The following is a 17,388-nucleotide window of genomic DNA, read 5'->3' on the forward strand; positions in this document are numbered from 1 at the left end:
CTCCACTGGAGTCAGGGAAGTGACGGGGGCGTAAGTCAGTGCACGACAAGGCCCAGAGGGCAAAGCTAAATTCAAATGTACCCTTGACCTCAACAGAAGGGATATTGTGCAGCTCCGGGCCCGGGACCAGTGGTGCTTTAAATAGCATCAGGCTTGTGGGGATAGCCCGAGGTCCTTTGCTTCTGGTTCTTGTAGGACTCTTGGATTCTGCCGCTTTTTTTAAAAAGCCGTTACGTAACTATCCCCTCGGGCTGGCAAACTTGCAAGGTAACAGCACAGTGAGGCAACGTGAGGTCAGGCCTGGTACGTAGCTGTTCACCTGGCATGTACACAAGTGCAAGGCCATCATATGGAGCCCACAGAAGACCTTAGGCTAGGCCACGTGCAATAGAGCCGCTGGGTCCCTGGCAGCCAAAGCAGCTAAAATCAGCTCCTGAACACCAAATCTAATCTGTTGTGAGACATACGGCAAAGAGCAGCAGCTGAGACAAGCTCTGCAAAGCTCTTCTCCACTCAGGCAGCCAGGGCGGGGCTGCCACTTAGCACACCTGCAAGAGACCCTGCCCCGGGGGGTGGCGAGCACATCACACCACATGCAGCGTGAGCGCGGCCCGCAGAGTAGGCAGCGATGTGGGGGAGGGAGCTAAGAGACCCTGCATGAAACATCCCAGACACAACAGTACTCGTCAGCAGCCTCGGGCCCCATTCCACCTTCAATGGGCATTCTGTGTGAGCAGGGTCAACAAGCAAGCAAGAAGCCAAAAGCGAACAGCACAGAGCACAGGGTAATGGCAGCCAGCCATTTAAAGGGACAGAAATCTTATATATTTTTAAAAGGAGGTTGGTCTGCAGCTTTATTAATTATTATTATTATTTTTTAAAAGAAATTTTGGGGGGGGGGAAAGGAGGGGAGAGGACAGGACCGGAAGGAATTTGCTTCCAAGGATATTTGTTTTGCAATGTTACAGGCAGCCAAACTGAACTAGTGGAGATTATTGGCATTACCATCATGTGTACTCTCTGTAACAAGAACTACTTTCTGCTTGGATCATACTTGATGCCTCTAATAAATAACACGTCTAGGTCATTAGGCCCTGATTCAGCAATGCACTGAAGCATGTGCTTTGACTTGAGTCGGTGCATACGTGCTTTGCTGCAGCATGGCCTTATAAAAGCACTTTTCAGCCATGACTCTCAAAGCTCTTTACAGGGCAGTTATGGAGTAAAAACTTTGCAAATGAGATGTCATCTTCGTATGGGCGTGTCCATGCAAATACCAAACTTCAGCCTTTGAGCATGCCCAGTGTGAACTGGATGAATAATGTGTGAATAATGCACCAGGCATTATTTCTGGGCCTGTTACCTTTCAACCTGCTGTACAGGGTAAATCTTTGAGTCCTTGTCTTGCCAATAACTTTAGAGGAGGAAATGAGGAGGGAGCTATAAGTGAACCACTCTTTGGCAAATTTTTAAATATAAATGTTATTAAACCCCCATTAGACTCTTTGCCATTCCTGATTGCAGATCTCCCCGGTCTGAGGGTGGAAACAGAAACTTTCAACTTTGGAAACAGCCTCTGCTTACGTTTGCTTTACTGAGGGTTTATAGATTCATAGATTCCAAGGACAAAATGGTCCATTGTGATCATCTAGTCTGACCTCCTATATAACACAGGCCATAGAACTGCCCCAAAACAATTCTTAGAAAAGATCTTTTAGAAAAACATCCAATATTGACTTTAAAATGGTAAGTGACGGAGTATCCACTACGACCTTTGGTAAATTATGCCAATGGTTAACTACACTCACAGTTAAAAATGTATGCTGTATTTCCAGTCTGAATTGGTCTAGTTTCAACATCCAGCCATTGGATCATGTTATAGCTCTCTATGCGATATCGAAGAGACCATTATTAAATATTTGTTACCCAGATAGATATAGACAAATAACATCACCCTTTAACTGTCTCTTTGTGAAGCTAAATACAGTGAGCTCCTTGAGTCTATCACTAAAAGGCAGGTTTTCTAACCCTTTAATCATTCTCGTGGCTCTTCTTTGAACCCTCTGAACAGCCTTCTTGAACTGTTGACACCAAAACTGGACAGAGTGTTCCAGCAGTGGTCACACCAGTGACCAATATAAAGGTAAAATAACCTCTCTACTCCTGCTCGAGAGTCCCCTGTTGGTAATCTATGTGGATTTAGGAAAACTGAAAAGGGTAAGAACCATAAGTGACGGAATGAAACGGAAGGAAAATTTAAAGGAGGATAGGAGAAATACTTCCCAACAGTGGGATCATGGAAGAGTATGGCTATAGCTACATAACTATGTCCCTGGTCACAGCCTCTGCAGGCACTGAACCTGAGACCTCTGGATTTAAAACACATAATAAGCCTCTACAGGTTGAGCTAAAAGAGCAGCTTTATTAGTTCAGAAACACCGATGGACTCAAATTGGTACACATAGCCTGTCCACTAGAGAGACACAAAGAGCCCCAGCATGCTAGTGCAGGTTACATCTGCACTGGGGAAATTTACCAAAAATATTCCCACTGGTGAGCACAGTTACATGAATTAGTCCCATGGAAGCTGATAGGCTATTGCTATCAGGAACTACTCAGAGTGAGAAAGTGCTCAACTCATACCAACATGAGTGCAAAGATCATACCTGCAAAAATGTAGAGGCCAGAACCCCTTACTGAACTTCTCCTAAACTGATGTCAGAGAAAAACACAGTTCTCACTCTCAGGTTGGGTGCAGCAAATCAGATACACGTTATTACCTCAAGCAATTGGACAGAGGGGAGAGAGTGCACTAGGACGCAGGGTTTCCCCCACCTGGGCAGGTCTCTCCCAGATAAACAATTTGAGCAAGTATTTATACCTTTATTACAGACAATAAGCAGCAGCAACTGCACATTGTTTATACATATTCCTTCATGATATCTTATTTTTCTTACCATTTCTCTTAGTCTGCATTCTATTCTTATCGAATACAAGGTCACAACAGCCTCTTTCACAGTTGTTTTCCACTTGCTTCGCACTATCCCTGCTTCTACAAATCCTGCGTTATTAAAGCGAGGGTTAGCCTGACTCCTACTCATTTCAGAGGCCTGCATCCAAATTCCCTTTATCTACTTCCACACTGATCCAGTTGTCATCCTTGCATGATCCTTGCATACAGTGATGGTATGGGAATGCCACAAAACCACATGCATCGGAGGTCCCACCTCCTTAATTCGAAAGCAACGGTCCATCCATTTTTCAAAGAGAAATGGATATTTTCCTGTGCACTGAATAAAAGTTTTAGCTGTACAATAATCCACCACCATTCCTCTACTGTTCCTGGAGACTGAATAGGGGAAAGGTAAGGTGAGAGGCTACACAAGGCTTTGGTTTTGGTGCTACTTTTCTCTTAGCCTCTGGAAATGCTGGCACTTCCTACCACACCTCCACCCATCTCTGTAGAGGATTCTATTTTGCAGACAGAACACTCCGGATGGGGATTCCTGGGAACAACTGACTAGTAAGTGGCAGTGTTGTCCAGTAGCCAGCACACGGGACAGATTCAGGAGACCAGAGTTCTATTCTCAGCTGCACATTGACCTACCCCATGATCTTGGGCAAATTGTGTTTCTCTCAGTTTCAATTTCTCCATCTGTAAAAGGAATAATGATACTTTCCTTCCCCGGTAAAGCACACTGAAATCTTTGGATGAAAAATGAGGTGGAAGAACTTGGTATTATTATTGCTAGGACAGGTGTTTGTTCTCCCAACAAAAGCAGAAATCCAAATTGATAACCCATTGGGGAGGGGCGGGGGGAAGAGATGAATAGTAACACCCTAAAATTCCCAGCCACTTCCTCATCACAGTTGCAGGGCACATGGATCTTCAGGAGAAAAGCAAGCATAGAACTCAATTGGATCCTATATTAAGAACATAAGAACAGACATATTAGGTCAGACCAAAGGTCCATCTAGCCCAGTATCCTGTCTTCCGACAATGGCCAACACCAGGTGCTTCAGAGGGAATGAACAGAACAGGTCATCATCAAGTGATCCGTCCCCTGTCGCCCATTTCCAGCTTCTGACAAACAGAGGCTGAGGACACCATCCCTGCCCAACCTGGCTAATAGCCATTGATGGACCTATCCTCCATGAATTTATCTAGTTATTTTTTGAACCCTGTTATAGCCTTGGCCTTCACAACATCCTCTGTCCAAGAGTTCCACAGGTTGACTGTGCATTGTGTGAGGAAGTACTTCCTTTTGTTTGTTTTAAATCTACTGCCTATTGATTTCATTTGGTGACCCCAAGTTCTGGTGTTATGCATACGAGTACAGACCCCCTACTACTTGAGCTAGAAGAGCCTCTGCCTGTAGCTGCTAGCCATAGATGATCTATGACACACCACGAAGCAGTTTTGGTTCTCACCCACAGGATAGCGGTGCACCCATCAGTCACCATGTTACAACATTTTGCACTTACACAGCATGTTCTGGCCTCGTCATCATCAGTGCAGCGAGGGTACCAGTGATTTGCCCAAGCTCACATAAAAAGGGTAATAGGAGAGTTGGGAATATACCCAGGAGTCCTGACTCCCATTCCCCTGCTGAAACTACTTGGCAACTCTGCCTCCCTGTGACTCACACTTTGGTCCCTACCCTCAAAATAAGAGGCTATCCGAGCACTTCTTTAGCTGTCCTCCCAGCCAAGCCGCTCATCAGGGAATAACTCTGAAGCCTCCCCAGGTATGTGCCCCAAAGCCCAACTATACTACAGTGTTGGGAAATGATTGCCCAACCCTTTGAGAGCTCCTGAGCTCAGAAAGGTTTTTTTTCCTAGCAACAGGGCTGCCACAAAAAACAAGAAGAGATTGACTACAGTAATTTAGACAGTCAAACTCCATTTCCTGCCAAAAGACAAACGAAAATACACCCGCAAGGCAGCAGTCAGGTGGTGGCTGGGGGCTGGCGCTTGATTATCTTGGACAGATATTTCACTAGAGTATCCTGGCAGCAGCGGCTAAGGTGACACCTTTTCATTTAAGGCACTCGGCTTTGTTACGCTGCAGTTCATCAAGCGGGCACTTGTGAAAAATAAGAATCCAATCAGACAGATGAAAAGACCTGGCTGCCAGGATAAGCGGCTGAGCTTCCTCCTTCGCTCTCTAGAATAGCGAGGGTCAGCGGAGAAAACCTTCCGTATCACCACCCGAGACACTGTGGCTGGGATTCAATCCCCACCCAACACCCAGTCAGGTCATCTGCTTTCTTCCCCTGGGGTCTCCAAAGCAAGTGCTATGACACACCAGTGCTATCTTCTGGGAGACACCTGCTGCAAGCCCATCCAGCTCCGGTGTTTCAGGATAGCAGACCACCGGGCTGTTCCCAGAAGCAATGGGCCGTAGAAGGCTCCACTGGGCCGTGAAGATGGACTGCAGACTGGACTCTAACTAGCACCCTGCTCTGGGAAGTACCCTCCCTTTGGGGAGGCTGCCCCAGGAGGTGTTGGAGGAGGCTCACTAAAAGAATCCCTGCAGAAAACTGATCCTTGGGAGCAATAATGTGAATGGGCTTCAGCCAGTGGGAGAGAAGGAAAGACAACTAAACGGGCAGGTGAGAGGGATCCTGAAGGGCATCCCCTAAAATAAGTTGAGGATTTTTAATATAGATAAAAGCAAAACCACAGAGTAGCCCAAGGTGCCTGCATTTCCCAGGTGGGAAAAGGCACCAAGCTTTTAAGTCTTGTGAAGGATAGTCCAGCAGTTAGGGCATAAGTCTGGGACTCAGGATTCCTGGGATGAATTCTCTCCTCTACACAGGCTGCCTATGTGACCTTGGGCAAGTCACTTAGTCTCTCTGTGCCCATCTGTAAAACAGGGATAAATAGCACTGGGGACTTGGCAGGATAAATACTTTTAAAGATTGGAGGGGCTCAAATACGACAGCAATGGGGGTCCTATAAGTAATTGAGATGGAGAGATAAACAATGCACCTGAAACCTGTGGAAATCCATTATGCCCAAACCAGGGGTGACGGAACAGGGGGGCTTGAGGCCATGGCCACTTGTAAAAGTGGAATGGCTATGCCCTCCTCCCCCTTTTTACCAGCTGTAAAGGCAAGCAATGGGGGGATGGAACGGAGAGGAGCGAGCGGGGGACAGAGTCTTGGGGGGGGAAGAGGCGGCACGGGAGGGGGCCTCGGGGGAAGAGGCAGTGCGAGGGCAGGGGGAAGCAGTGTGAGGGTGGGATCTTGGGGAGAAGGGGCTGTGCAGGGATGGGGGCTATGGTTTGGGCTCCTGTGGGCCCTCCACACACATTTTTAGGGTGCTTCCGCTGCTCCTGGCCCAAACACTCACCATGTGTCCATTATTACGTTGGATTATCCGAACATGAGATATTATAGTCACAGACTTGCATGCATCCTATAGTTTCTATCAGAGAAGAAGAGATTCTTCTTAACTTCCTATCCTAAACTCCTTAGTAGTAGCACTGGGCTCTCACTCTCTCTCTCTCCCCAGCCCCCATAGGTATATAATTAAATTTCATTAAACTTTTTGAAAGTTTAAAGTTGTTTCCATATCACACAGTTTAAAAAGCAGACTTATTTATGGTGTTTTTAAAAAAATGCTTTTTTCCCCCCCAAAAAATTGTTATAGAAACAGCTACTGAAATGGTAGGAGCTCCAACCTCCTACCACACTTCGCTATAAATGGAAAATTTCAATAATCATTTCGATAAACATTTGGATTTAAAAAGTGACAAAAAAAATTGTGAAGAATGAAACATTTAAAAAAAAGAGAGATAAGGTCGGGGGGGAGAGGAATATCTTTTATTGGACCAATTGATGTTGGTGAAAGAGACAAAGCTTTGGGGCTACACAGAGCTCTTCTTCAGCTCTGGGAAAGGGACTGAGAATGTCATCGCTCAGTACAAGGGTGTAACAGATCAGGAGTTGACACATTTCCCAAGAGACTGTTCAAGGTGAAGTGGGCAGTTAACATGCCTACAGTGGTAGGGCAAAGGAGGGTTATCAGAGTGGGTTACAGATAGTGATCAGTGATGTGATTGCTAAGCATTGTGGGATCAAATGTATTATTCAAACGTAAGCTATTCTTATCCCATATGTACACAGTGCTGAAGGAATAGGGGGACGCTGCAGCATTACCTGGAACCATTCATCACCCAAGTGAATAATGCCTGTTTGAAAAGCCACTGAGTAGTCATAAAAAATGACCAATTTTCCCTGATTTATGCTGCAGATTAGTAACTACTGCCTTCTGCCCTTAAGAGGGAAGGAACGTGCGCTATTTTTCATTCATCCATTTGTCTACTGTTCTTCAGGAGATGCACTGTCCTACGGATGGCGGTTCCACGACCACCCACACCCAAGAGAAGGAGGCGGGTGGTGGTGGTCGGGGACTCTCTCCTCAGTGGGACTGAGTCATCTATCTGCCACCCTGACCAGGAAAACCAAGAAGTCTGCTGCTTGCCAGGAGATAGGATTCACGATGTGACGGAGAGACTGCCGAGACTCATCAAGCTCTCAGATCGCTACCTCTTCCTGCTTCTCCACATGGGCACCAATGATACTGCCAAGAATGACCTTGAGCGGATCACTGCAGACTACGTGGCTCTGGGAAGAAGGATAAAGGAGTTTGAGGCGCAAGTGGTGTTCTCGTCCATCCTCCCCGTGGAAGGAAAAGGCCTGGGTAGAGACCGTCGAATCGTGGAAGTCAAACGAATGACTACGCAGGTGGTGTCGGAGAGAAGGCTTTGGATTCTTTGACCATGGGATGGTGTTCCAAGAAGGAGGAGTGCTAGGCAGAGATGGGCTCCACACTAATGAAAAGAGGGAAGAGCATCGTCGCAAGCAGGCAGGCTAACCTAGTGAGGAGGGCTTTAAACTAGGTTCACCGGGGAAGGAGACCAAAGCCCTAAGGACGTGGGATACCGGGAGGAAACACGAGCAGGAGCACGCAAGAGGGGAGGGCTCCTGCCTCATACTGAGAAAGAGGGACAATCAGTGACTTATCTCAAGTGCCTATACACAAATGCACGAAGCCTGGGAAACAAGCAGGGAGAACTAGAAGTCCTGGCACAGTCAAGGAATTATGATGTGATTGGAATAACGGAGACTTGGTGGGATAACTCACATGACTGGAGTACTGTCATGGATGGATATAAACTGTTCTGGAAGGACAGGCAGGGCAGAAAAGGTGGGGGAGTTGCATTGTATGTAAGAGAGCAGTAGGACTGCTCAGAGCTCTGGTATGAAACTGCAGAAAAACCTGAGAGTCTCTGGATTAAGTTTAGAAGTGTGAGCAACAAGGGTGATGTCGTGGTGGGAGTCTGCAATAGACCACTGGACCAGGGGGATGAGGTGGATGTGGCTTTCTTCCAGCAACTACCGGAAGTTACTAGATCGCAGGCCCTGGTTCTCATGGGAGACTTTAATCACCCTGATATCTGCTGGGAGAGCAAGACAGTGGTGCACAGACAATCTAGGAAGTTTTTGGAAAGTGTAGGGGACAATTTCCTGGTGCAAGTGCTGGAGGAACAAACTAGGGGCAGAGCTCTTCTTGACCTGCTGCTCACAAACCGGGAAGAATTAGTAGGGGAAGCAAAAGTGGATGAGAACCTGGGAGGCAGTGACCATGAGATGGTCGAGTTCAGGATCCTGACACAAGGAAGAAAGGAAAGCAGCAGAATACGGACCCTGGACTTCAGAAGAGCCGACTTTGACTCCCTCAGGGAACTGATGGACAGGATCCCCTGGGAGAACAACATGAGGGGGAAAGGAGTCCAGGAGAGCTGGCTGTATTTTAAAGAATCCTTATTGAGGTTACAGGGACAAACCATCCCGATGTGTAGAAAGAATAGTAAATATGGCAGGCCACCAGCTTGGCTTAACAGTGAAATTCTTGCTGCTCGTAAATACAAAAAAGAAGCTTACAAGAAGTGGAAGATTGGACAAATGACCAGGGAAGAGTATAAAAATATTGCTCGGGCATGCAGGAGTGAAATCAAGAAGGCCAAATCACACCTGGAGTTGCAGCTAGCAAGAGATGTTAAGAGTAACAAGAAGGGTTTCTTCAGGTATGTTAGCAACAAGAAGAAAGTCAAAGAAAGTGTGGGCCCCTTACTGAATGATGGAAACAACCTAGTGACAGAGAATGTGGAAAAAGCTAAATGTACTCAATGCTTTTTTTGCCTCTGTGTTCACGAACAAGGTCAGCTCCCAGACTACTGCACTGGGCAGCACAGCATGGGGAGGAGCTGACCAGCCCTCTGTGGAGAAAGAAGTGGTTCAGGACTATTTAGAAAAGCTGGAAGAGCACAAGTCCATGGGGCCAGATGCACTGTATCCGAGAGTGCTAAAGGAGTTGGCGGATGTGATTGCAGAGTCATTGGCCATTATCTTTGAAAACTCATGGTAATCGGGGGAGGTCCCGGATGACTGGAAAAAGGCTAATGTAGTGCCCATCTTTAAAAAAGGGAAGGAGGATGATCCTGGGAACTACAGGCCAGTCAGCCTCATCTCAGTCCCTGGAAAAATCATGGAGCAGGTTCTCAAGGAATCAATTCTGAAGCACTTAGAGGAGAGGAAAGTGATCAGGAACACTCAGCATGGATTCACCAAGGACAAGTCATGCCTGACTAATCTAATTGCCTTTTATAACGAGATAACTGGCTCTGTGGATGAGGGGAAAGCAGTTGACATGTTGTTCCTAGACTTTAGCAAAGCTTTTGACACGGTCTTCCACAGTATTCTTGCCAGCAAGTTAAAGAAGTATGGGCTGGATGAATGGACTATAAGGTGGATAGAAAGCTGGCTAGATTGTCGGGCTCAACGGGTAGTGATCAATGGCTCCATGTCTAGTTGGCAGCCAGTATCAAGTGAAGTGCCCCAAGAGTCGGTCCTGGGGCCAGTTTTGTTCAATATCTTCATTAATGATCTGGAGGATGATGTGGATTGCACCCTCAGCAAGTCTGCAGATGACACTAAACTGGGAGGCGAGGTAGATAAGCTGGAGGGTAGGGATAGGATACAGAGGGCCCTAGACAAATTAGAGGATTGTGCCAAAAGAAATCTGATGAGGTTCAAGAAGGAGAAGTGCAGAGTCCTGCACTGAGGACGGAAGAATCCCGTGCACCGCTACAGAATAGGGACCGAATGGCTAGGCAGCAGTTCTGCAGAAAAGGACCTAGGGGTTACAGTGGACGAGAAGCTGGGTATGAGTCAACAGTGTGCCCTTGTTGCCAAGAAAGCCAATGGCATTTTGGGATGTATACGTAGGGGCATTGCGAGCAGATCGAGGGACGTGATCGTTCCCCTCTATTCGACATTGGTGAGGCCTCATCTGGAGTACTGTGTCCAGTTTTGGGCCCCACACTAAAAGAAGGATGTGGAAAAATTGGAAAGTGTCCAGAGGAGGGCAACAAAAATGATTAGGGGACTGGAACACATGAGTTATGAGGAGAGGCTGAGGGAACTGGGATTGTTTAGTCTGCAGAAGAGAAGAATGAGGGGGGATTTGATAGCTGCTTTCAACTACCTGAAAGGGGGTTCCAAAGAGGATGGTTCTAGACTGTTCTCAGTGGTAACAGATGACAGAACGAGGAATAATGGTCTCAAGTTGCAGTGGGGGAGGTCTAGGTTGGATATTAGGAACAACTTTTTCACAAGGAGGGTGGTGAAGCACTGGAATGCGTTACCTAGGGAGGTGGTGGAATCTCCTTCCTTAGAAGTTTTTAAGGTCAGGCTTGACAAAGCCCTGGCTGGGATGATTTAGTTGGGGATTGGTCCTGCTTTGAGCAGGGGGTTGGACTAGATGACCTCCTGAGGTCCATTCCAACCCTGATATTCTATGATTCTATGATTCATTCTTCCCTTTCTGAAAACTTTACTTGGTGGCTAAGTTTGTGCTGCCCAAAACCCCTGCTCTTGGTTAGTTTACTCCCCTTTACACATACACGCTGTCTCTCTCACACACACACACACACACGCGCGCTCAGATTTTGTAAGCAATGGTGCCTAGTACTTTGCCTCAATTCACTCTGCAAGCCAGGCCAGCCCAAGCCTTAGAGCCAGGAGCTGGAGAGAGACTCAGACCCAGCCTCTTCTACGCAAGAGATGAGCATGAGACTCGGTGCACTCAGGCCAGCTGAGTCACCAACTCAAAGCTCATTTCACTTGATGCCAGCAGTCACAGCTGCCGCTCTGGCTCAGCAGCAAGGCCTTCTGACTGGCTTGAGCAGTCAAGTACAGCACACTCCTCCCAGTCTCCTCTGTAATTATTTGTGTGCAAGCTGCAGTCCATTAGTGCCACGTGCCGGGATGGCTCGCAGATAAGATTCTACAAACTTGGTCGTGGCCATGAACAAACATTGCACGGGGAAGAAAACGGAAGCAGCCACAAACGGGGAGGGGGACTCAGACTTTCTGTTAACTGCTTGCTGCCCTATTAGAAAAACATGAGGCCAGAGTAGCCATACCCTGCACTCCAGCTCACGGCAAGCTATCTACAGCGTGGGGGGCTATTGCTGTAGAGTTTAGGAATGAACTCTTTGTTTACTACAGAAGAGCAAAAAAATCAGGACCTATGTTTGACCACATCTCTTAAAAGCCCAAGCAGGTCCTCCTAATCTCTGTCAGTCTCACTGTAACACTCCCAGAGCTTCTCACCACTCACCCCATCGGCCAGCCTAGGCCTTTGGCCAGGCTGAGGATTTCAGTTTCTGATGGCGAGGCAGCAGGGTAGCTCGCCACCCTTCAATTCCCATTGTGCTGACAGGCAAAGCCACTCTGCGGATACATTTACACCTGCAACCATGCAGCCGTGCCAGTGGATGGCTGACAAGGGCTGTAACGGGGGCAAATCTCCCATGGAGAGAAGGCCCTAGTGAGACGTCTATCCCAGACATCTCAGCAGCCACCTCCACTTATTGAAAGGCTACACTTTCCAGGCTGAGGGGGTGGGTTCTGCCAGCTGTATTTAAGTTGAGGAGTTAGTACCTTTCCCGGGGGCAGCCAACTGAAAATCAACAGAGCAAAGTGCTTCTCAACTTAAGGGTTCAGAATCTAATACTCCTCCGAATCGTGCCTTTCATTCGGGGCTCTCTATGCACTTTCTCACGCTGGGGATGGCTCATCTCCACTGTACAGATGTAGAGACTAAGCACAATAATGCTTTGGCAGCTTTCCCCGCCCGGGTCACACAGCAAAGCTGGGAAAGGAACAGAGTCCCAGTCCCCTGCTCCAACCACTAGGCCATGCTCCAACTCTTTGCTCACATTCTCCTATGCAATTTAATAGTTGTTTTCATCAAGGTCTCATTATAGGGACCACAGAGAGCTAACGGTCCCTTTCATGGCTTATCAACGCCACTGAAATGACGGGGTTGGCGCGATTCCGTGTTCTGTCTCAGAGTTCTGCAGTGAGTTGTGCTGGGAGTTTGGTAGTAAGCCTACAGGCAGCAGATACCCCTATGTGGGGAGCTTTAGTGGCCCAACCAAGTAACCCCAGCGGAAAGTACTCCGCTTCAACCTAAAAGCAGCTCTTTGAAACTGCAGCGCTCCAGGGGCGCTGTACCTCTGGGCTTGATCCTTCTCCCACTAGAGTCAATGGGAGGGTTGCTTTTGGCTCCAATGGGCAGAAGGAATCCGACTCAAAGAGACAGCCCAATTCTCATTTACACCAAGGCCTCTTTCTACCAGGCGCAGAGATGGAATTTTTGCCCACTTTCAGGCCCCCCCTTTACGCTGCCAGTGGCCTAAGCCAATAGGGAAATCACCCACAGAAACTAAGTCAGACTAAACTTCTCTGCCATTGAACCAAATGGCTAATGGCCTGGAGGAAAGCGGAGTGGATACGGTGCGAATCAAAGAGGAGGCATTCCAAGTCTGCCATTTGACTGGGGGTGGGGGGGCGTTCCATAGTGCTTAGTTTGTAATGAAAGAGCCGCCGGGGCTCAAGCACTTATTTTACATTCATAACTGATCCAGCAAGCCCAGAGGTGCCGGGACTATGAACTGCCTGCCAAGCCTAGAGGTGCCAGGGCTCAGCAGTGCAAGCCCACGCCCAAATTAAGTGCTCACGTTCCAGCTCTGCCATTCGACTGGGGGCCAGGGGAAGCATTCTGTGTTTTCCATTCTCGATTTGCTCAGACTTGAGCTTGCCTCTCGCTTGATGGAGCTAATTAAGACGGAAAAACCAAAGCATGGTGCTCTGTTACATGCAGCCCAGATGCAGTACACGCTGTACTGCTGATTTCGGTACAGCATATCAAAGGCTGCAATACACTGCCTGGGTTGAGGCAGACCCCAACAAGCGTAGCCCGCACCATCAGGCAACGCAAGGATGCTTTGGCTTATTTGCAGAATAAATCCAAGCACCTTGCGCCCCCCACCCCGAATCTTCCCCTTGAATCTTGAGGCATATAGCACTGATCTTCAAGCTATTCCCTTACTGTTTTTTGGTGCACAAACATTGTAGAACTGGCTCTGCATGGGGAATTGGGGACTTCCGTGGGTTAATGGCCTATGTTACAGACCCCTAAAAAAATAATAATAATAATCAAGCCATATCTTAGCAAATCTCATTGTGCAAATTAGTTTAGACTCTGTCTCAAATTAGGGTGACCAGACAGAAACTGTGAAAAATCGGGATAGGGCATGGTGGGTAATAGGAGCCTATATAAGAAAAAGACCCCAAAATCAGGACATCTGATCACCCTACCTCAAATTAAGATTTTGGGGGTAAAATTCCACCCATAAGCAGAGGTGCCACCTTAAGGGTTTCAGTGGTGTATAGAATTTGTGCTGGTCTTCTGGATGGAGGTGGAATTTCATCCCTAATTAATTATTTTGTAGAACAACAACTAAAGCAAATAGGCTGATTCCCTCCGAATATCTCAAAGCACCTTACACTAATTCTTTAACAATCACAACACTCCTGTGAGGTAAGAAAGCATTATGCTCCCCAATTCACAGATGGGGAAACTGAGGCACAAAGTGGTCACATGGTGAGTTGGTAGCAGAGCCTGGCATGGAACCCAGCAGTCCCAGCTCCTAGTTTTCTGGTCTACTCAGTAGGCCACACTGTCCTGGTACAAACAGCCACATGAAGTAGCTCAGTGTGGCTGGTTAAACACGTGACTTACCGCGCTGCTACAGGGAATGTCCTTGACTTTGAGCCAGGCCAGATCTAAGGTCCCCTCTCCCCTGTAGCAGGACTGAAGCCTTTCTTTGATGCGGTCATTGATCTTTTTCAGGATGAAGATGCACAGAGCAGACTCATCCAAGGACTTCATTTTCCTCTTCTGCCCCTTGGAGAAGACTGTGAAGAGGATATCGTCATCTGGGCTGGCACCCAAGGACCTGGCCAAGATGGCACCTGCCTTGGATAAATAGGCTGCTTGGAGAAGCCGGTACTCCACCCCGTTCTTCTCGCAGCCAATGGGCACCTCAACATAGGAGTTGAAGGCTGTGTCCTCCTTGCAGAGCCGGACCAGCTTGGAGGTGTAGACCTGCTCCTTGGTGGTGGAGCCAGGCGGGGAGATCATCTCAGGCTGCAGGGTCAGAAAGTAGACAAAGTTGCCACTGCTGAAGCCGTAGATGTAGTAGATGTCGAAGTCAGGGATGATAGTGAACGTGTCTGAGGGGATCTTGATCATGGAGGCCACAAACTCGTCATGAAAGACATAAGCAAACATCCCATCCGCCTCGGAGTTCTTGGTGAGCTTCCTGCTGGAGATGGTGGGGAAGTACTCGGGCTTGCCGTCCACGGCCGTGGCGATGAACAGCTTGTCATCCATGTTGCTGTAAGAAACAATGACTCCAAAAACAGAGCCACTCTCGTTTACCCCAGAGAGATAATGCTCCTTCTTATGGAAGGGCTCTCCCAGCTTGAAGAGGTCCTCCAGCCTCAACAGCTTGCAGATCCCCTGGTAAAGGCTCCCACAGGCGATCAACCTGTTCTCCTTGTAGTCTATCAGGAGCATCTTGTTGATATTGTTAGTGAGAGTCAAGGGTTCATTGCAAGTCTGGACTATCCTGGGAGGATAGCACTTTGGGTTATCTTCATCTGGACCAGTCTGGTGGGTCACCAGAACTTTTAGGTCATTGGAGAGTTTGTAGATCCTGTTGACAGCCCCCAAGTAAATGTGCCCAGTTTTTTCATCAACCACCAGGTGGTTAAAAGTCCCCTCTGCCTGCTCTCTGGGGAAAGTGGCAAAGGGCCTCTTTGGATTAGGTGGCTGTTGCCTAGCAAGGGATGGCATCATGGTAGATAGGAGCAGGTGGGAAATCAGGCAAGTCCATTTCCACATGGCTGCCGACATAGTTAGAAAGTTTTGTATTCCCAAGGGAGTGAGGATGCGGAGCGGCAAGCGTTTTCAAAGTCCCTTAGTGGATTTTGTCCTGCAAGCAAAGGGAGAGGAAAACAAAAGTATATTACTATGGAGTATTTCCCCCCCCACTTCCTCCTTCAAAACCATGCCATCCTCAGAGAATATTTAATTGCTAATCACCCCTTTCTCATCTCTGATCTCTCTGTATAAAACCAGCACAAAGGAACCCTCCTGGAAAGAAAAGACTGGGAGAAATCTCATGCCAGATTAATAACCAGCCACACACCGTAACACAATAGAGAAATGCATTGGAAGCAAACAATGTAAAAGGGTTAATGGCCACAGATATTGACCAGTATTTGCATTACAAAACCCTGGCTTTGACGGGGTCCCATTGTGCTAGGCACTATACAGGGATATAGTTCCAGTACCTGAGTTTACAGTCCAAACAGACAAGACAGAATGAGTTATGATCCCCTTTTTACAGACGGGAAACTTGAGTAGAAGAGAGATTCAGTGACTTACCCAAGGAATGGGTGACAGAGATAGGAATTAAACCCAGATCTTCTGTAGCCAAGCTCAGTGCCTTAACCACCCTTTCTCTCTGACAGAGTTAGTGTCCCTCCCTCCCTCTTCTCCTGGTGCTGTTCCACTTAGTATAAATTGAATATTCATAGGACCAGAAGGGAGAGAGCCAGAAAGAGACACCGACTGTATAGCCTGGTGGTTTGGGCCCTGACCTAGGACACGGGACACCTAGGTTTAGGTCCTTGCTAAATCAGATAGGGCAGGAACTTTTCTTCTGCATCAGAATGAAACCAAAATTTTGAAACCTTGAAATCTTTCATGAAAGAAAACCGGTTTCTGTTTGGCCCCAGTGGGAACCCAACCCTTTCCGTTTCACCCCTTTGAGCTGCAGTTTTTAGTGCAGCCAAAGAGGATACATATACTGGCACTCAGTGTCCTTCTAGCCTGTTTACACTATGCACGTAAAGGGGTTTCCCAACACCATTGTCCCGCAACACTGTAAACGCTGAATGGTGCTTTAACTGTGTAGGTTTAAAGAGACCGCTGTAAATTGCCATAGGTTTTAAACACACAGTTAAGTTCCCCTCTTTGCCCGGAGACAGAACCCTGTTTTAGCCACATTTGCAGACAGCTCCGTTGTTACTGGGTTCCCTGGCATAGCTGCATTTGTCTCGTAGCCGGGACCTGTGAAACTGCACCTCCTTCTCTTCATAACTGCTTATTTAACAAAAACCAGTTCAGCTCCTTTGAGTCCTGCAGAGCCCATACAGCTACTGGAGAGTGATCTGGATTCCATTCTGGCTCACGCATCACATGCGGACCTTTCAACTAAGTGCTGAGTGCAAAAGCCTTATTACGGACAACCATTAGAGCAGGCTCCAAATCAAAGACAGTCACAAACCACACACCCCTGAACATTAGGCTGGTCAAAGCCTGGGTCTGACTTCCACAAAATGCCCCTTCTCTCTTTATAAGGACCAGAAGCAAAACTCCTTTTGAACCCGTCTCAAAGGGCAAGGCTCTGCCACCCCTACTCATGCTGAGTTATTCCACTGATATAAATGGTGTTAATTTTGAAATAAGGGTGGTGAGACCTGGTGCTAAGGATTGCAAGTGGCAAGGTGAACACAGCAGGATTTCCAGATCCCAGAGAGTTGAAGGTACGACTAAGGTAATTAGAACCACTGGGCTAGATTAACACCTAGTCTGAATCCACTAACATCAATGGAGCTACAAAGATTTACATCACCTGAGGGTCTAGCCCAGTGGTTCCCAAACTAGGGGCGCCGTTTGTTCAGGGAAAGCCCCTAAGGGGGGCTGCGGGAAGCGGCGGCCAGCACGTCCCTCGGCCTGCACCGCTTCCCATAGCTCCCATTGGCCAAGAGCGGCGAACGGTGGCCACTGGGAGCTGCGATCGGCAGAACCTGTGGACGCGGCAGATAAACAAACCGGCCCAACCCGCCGGGAGCTTTCCCTGAACTAGCGGCGCCCCTAGTTTGGGAACCACTG

At 47.8% G+C, this 17,388-nt stretch overlaps 1 protein-coding gene across 1 annotated transcript in view; it reads right to left on the reverse strand.

Moving 5' to 3' along the window:
* The window catches only part of PLXNA4 (plexin A4), a 577,474-nt gene extending 562,067 nt beyond the window's left edge, over positions 1 to 15,407 (reverse strand). Inside the window, exon 1 of the mRNA XM_073328857.2 lies at positions 14,164 to 15,407. Coding sequence (XP_073184958.2) covers positions 14,164 to 15,342 — 1,179 coding nt within the window. The 5' untranslated portion in view covers positions 15,343 to 15,407. The remainder of the gene's footprint in view (positions 1 to 14,163) is intronic.
* Positions 15,408 to 17,388: the final 1,981 nt, after the last annotated feature.

This window comes from Lepidochelys kempii, chromosome 1 (genome assembly GCF_965140285.1).
Source record: "Lepidochelys kempii isolate rLepKem1 chromosome 1, rLepKem1.hap1, whole genome shotgun sequence".
Classification (NCBI taxonomy): domain Eukaryota; kingdom Metazoa; phylum Chordata; order Testudines; family Cheloniidae; genus Lepidochelys; species Lepidochelys kempii.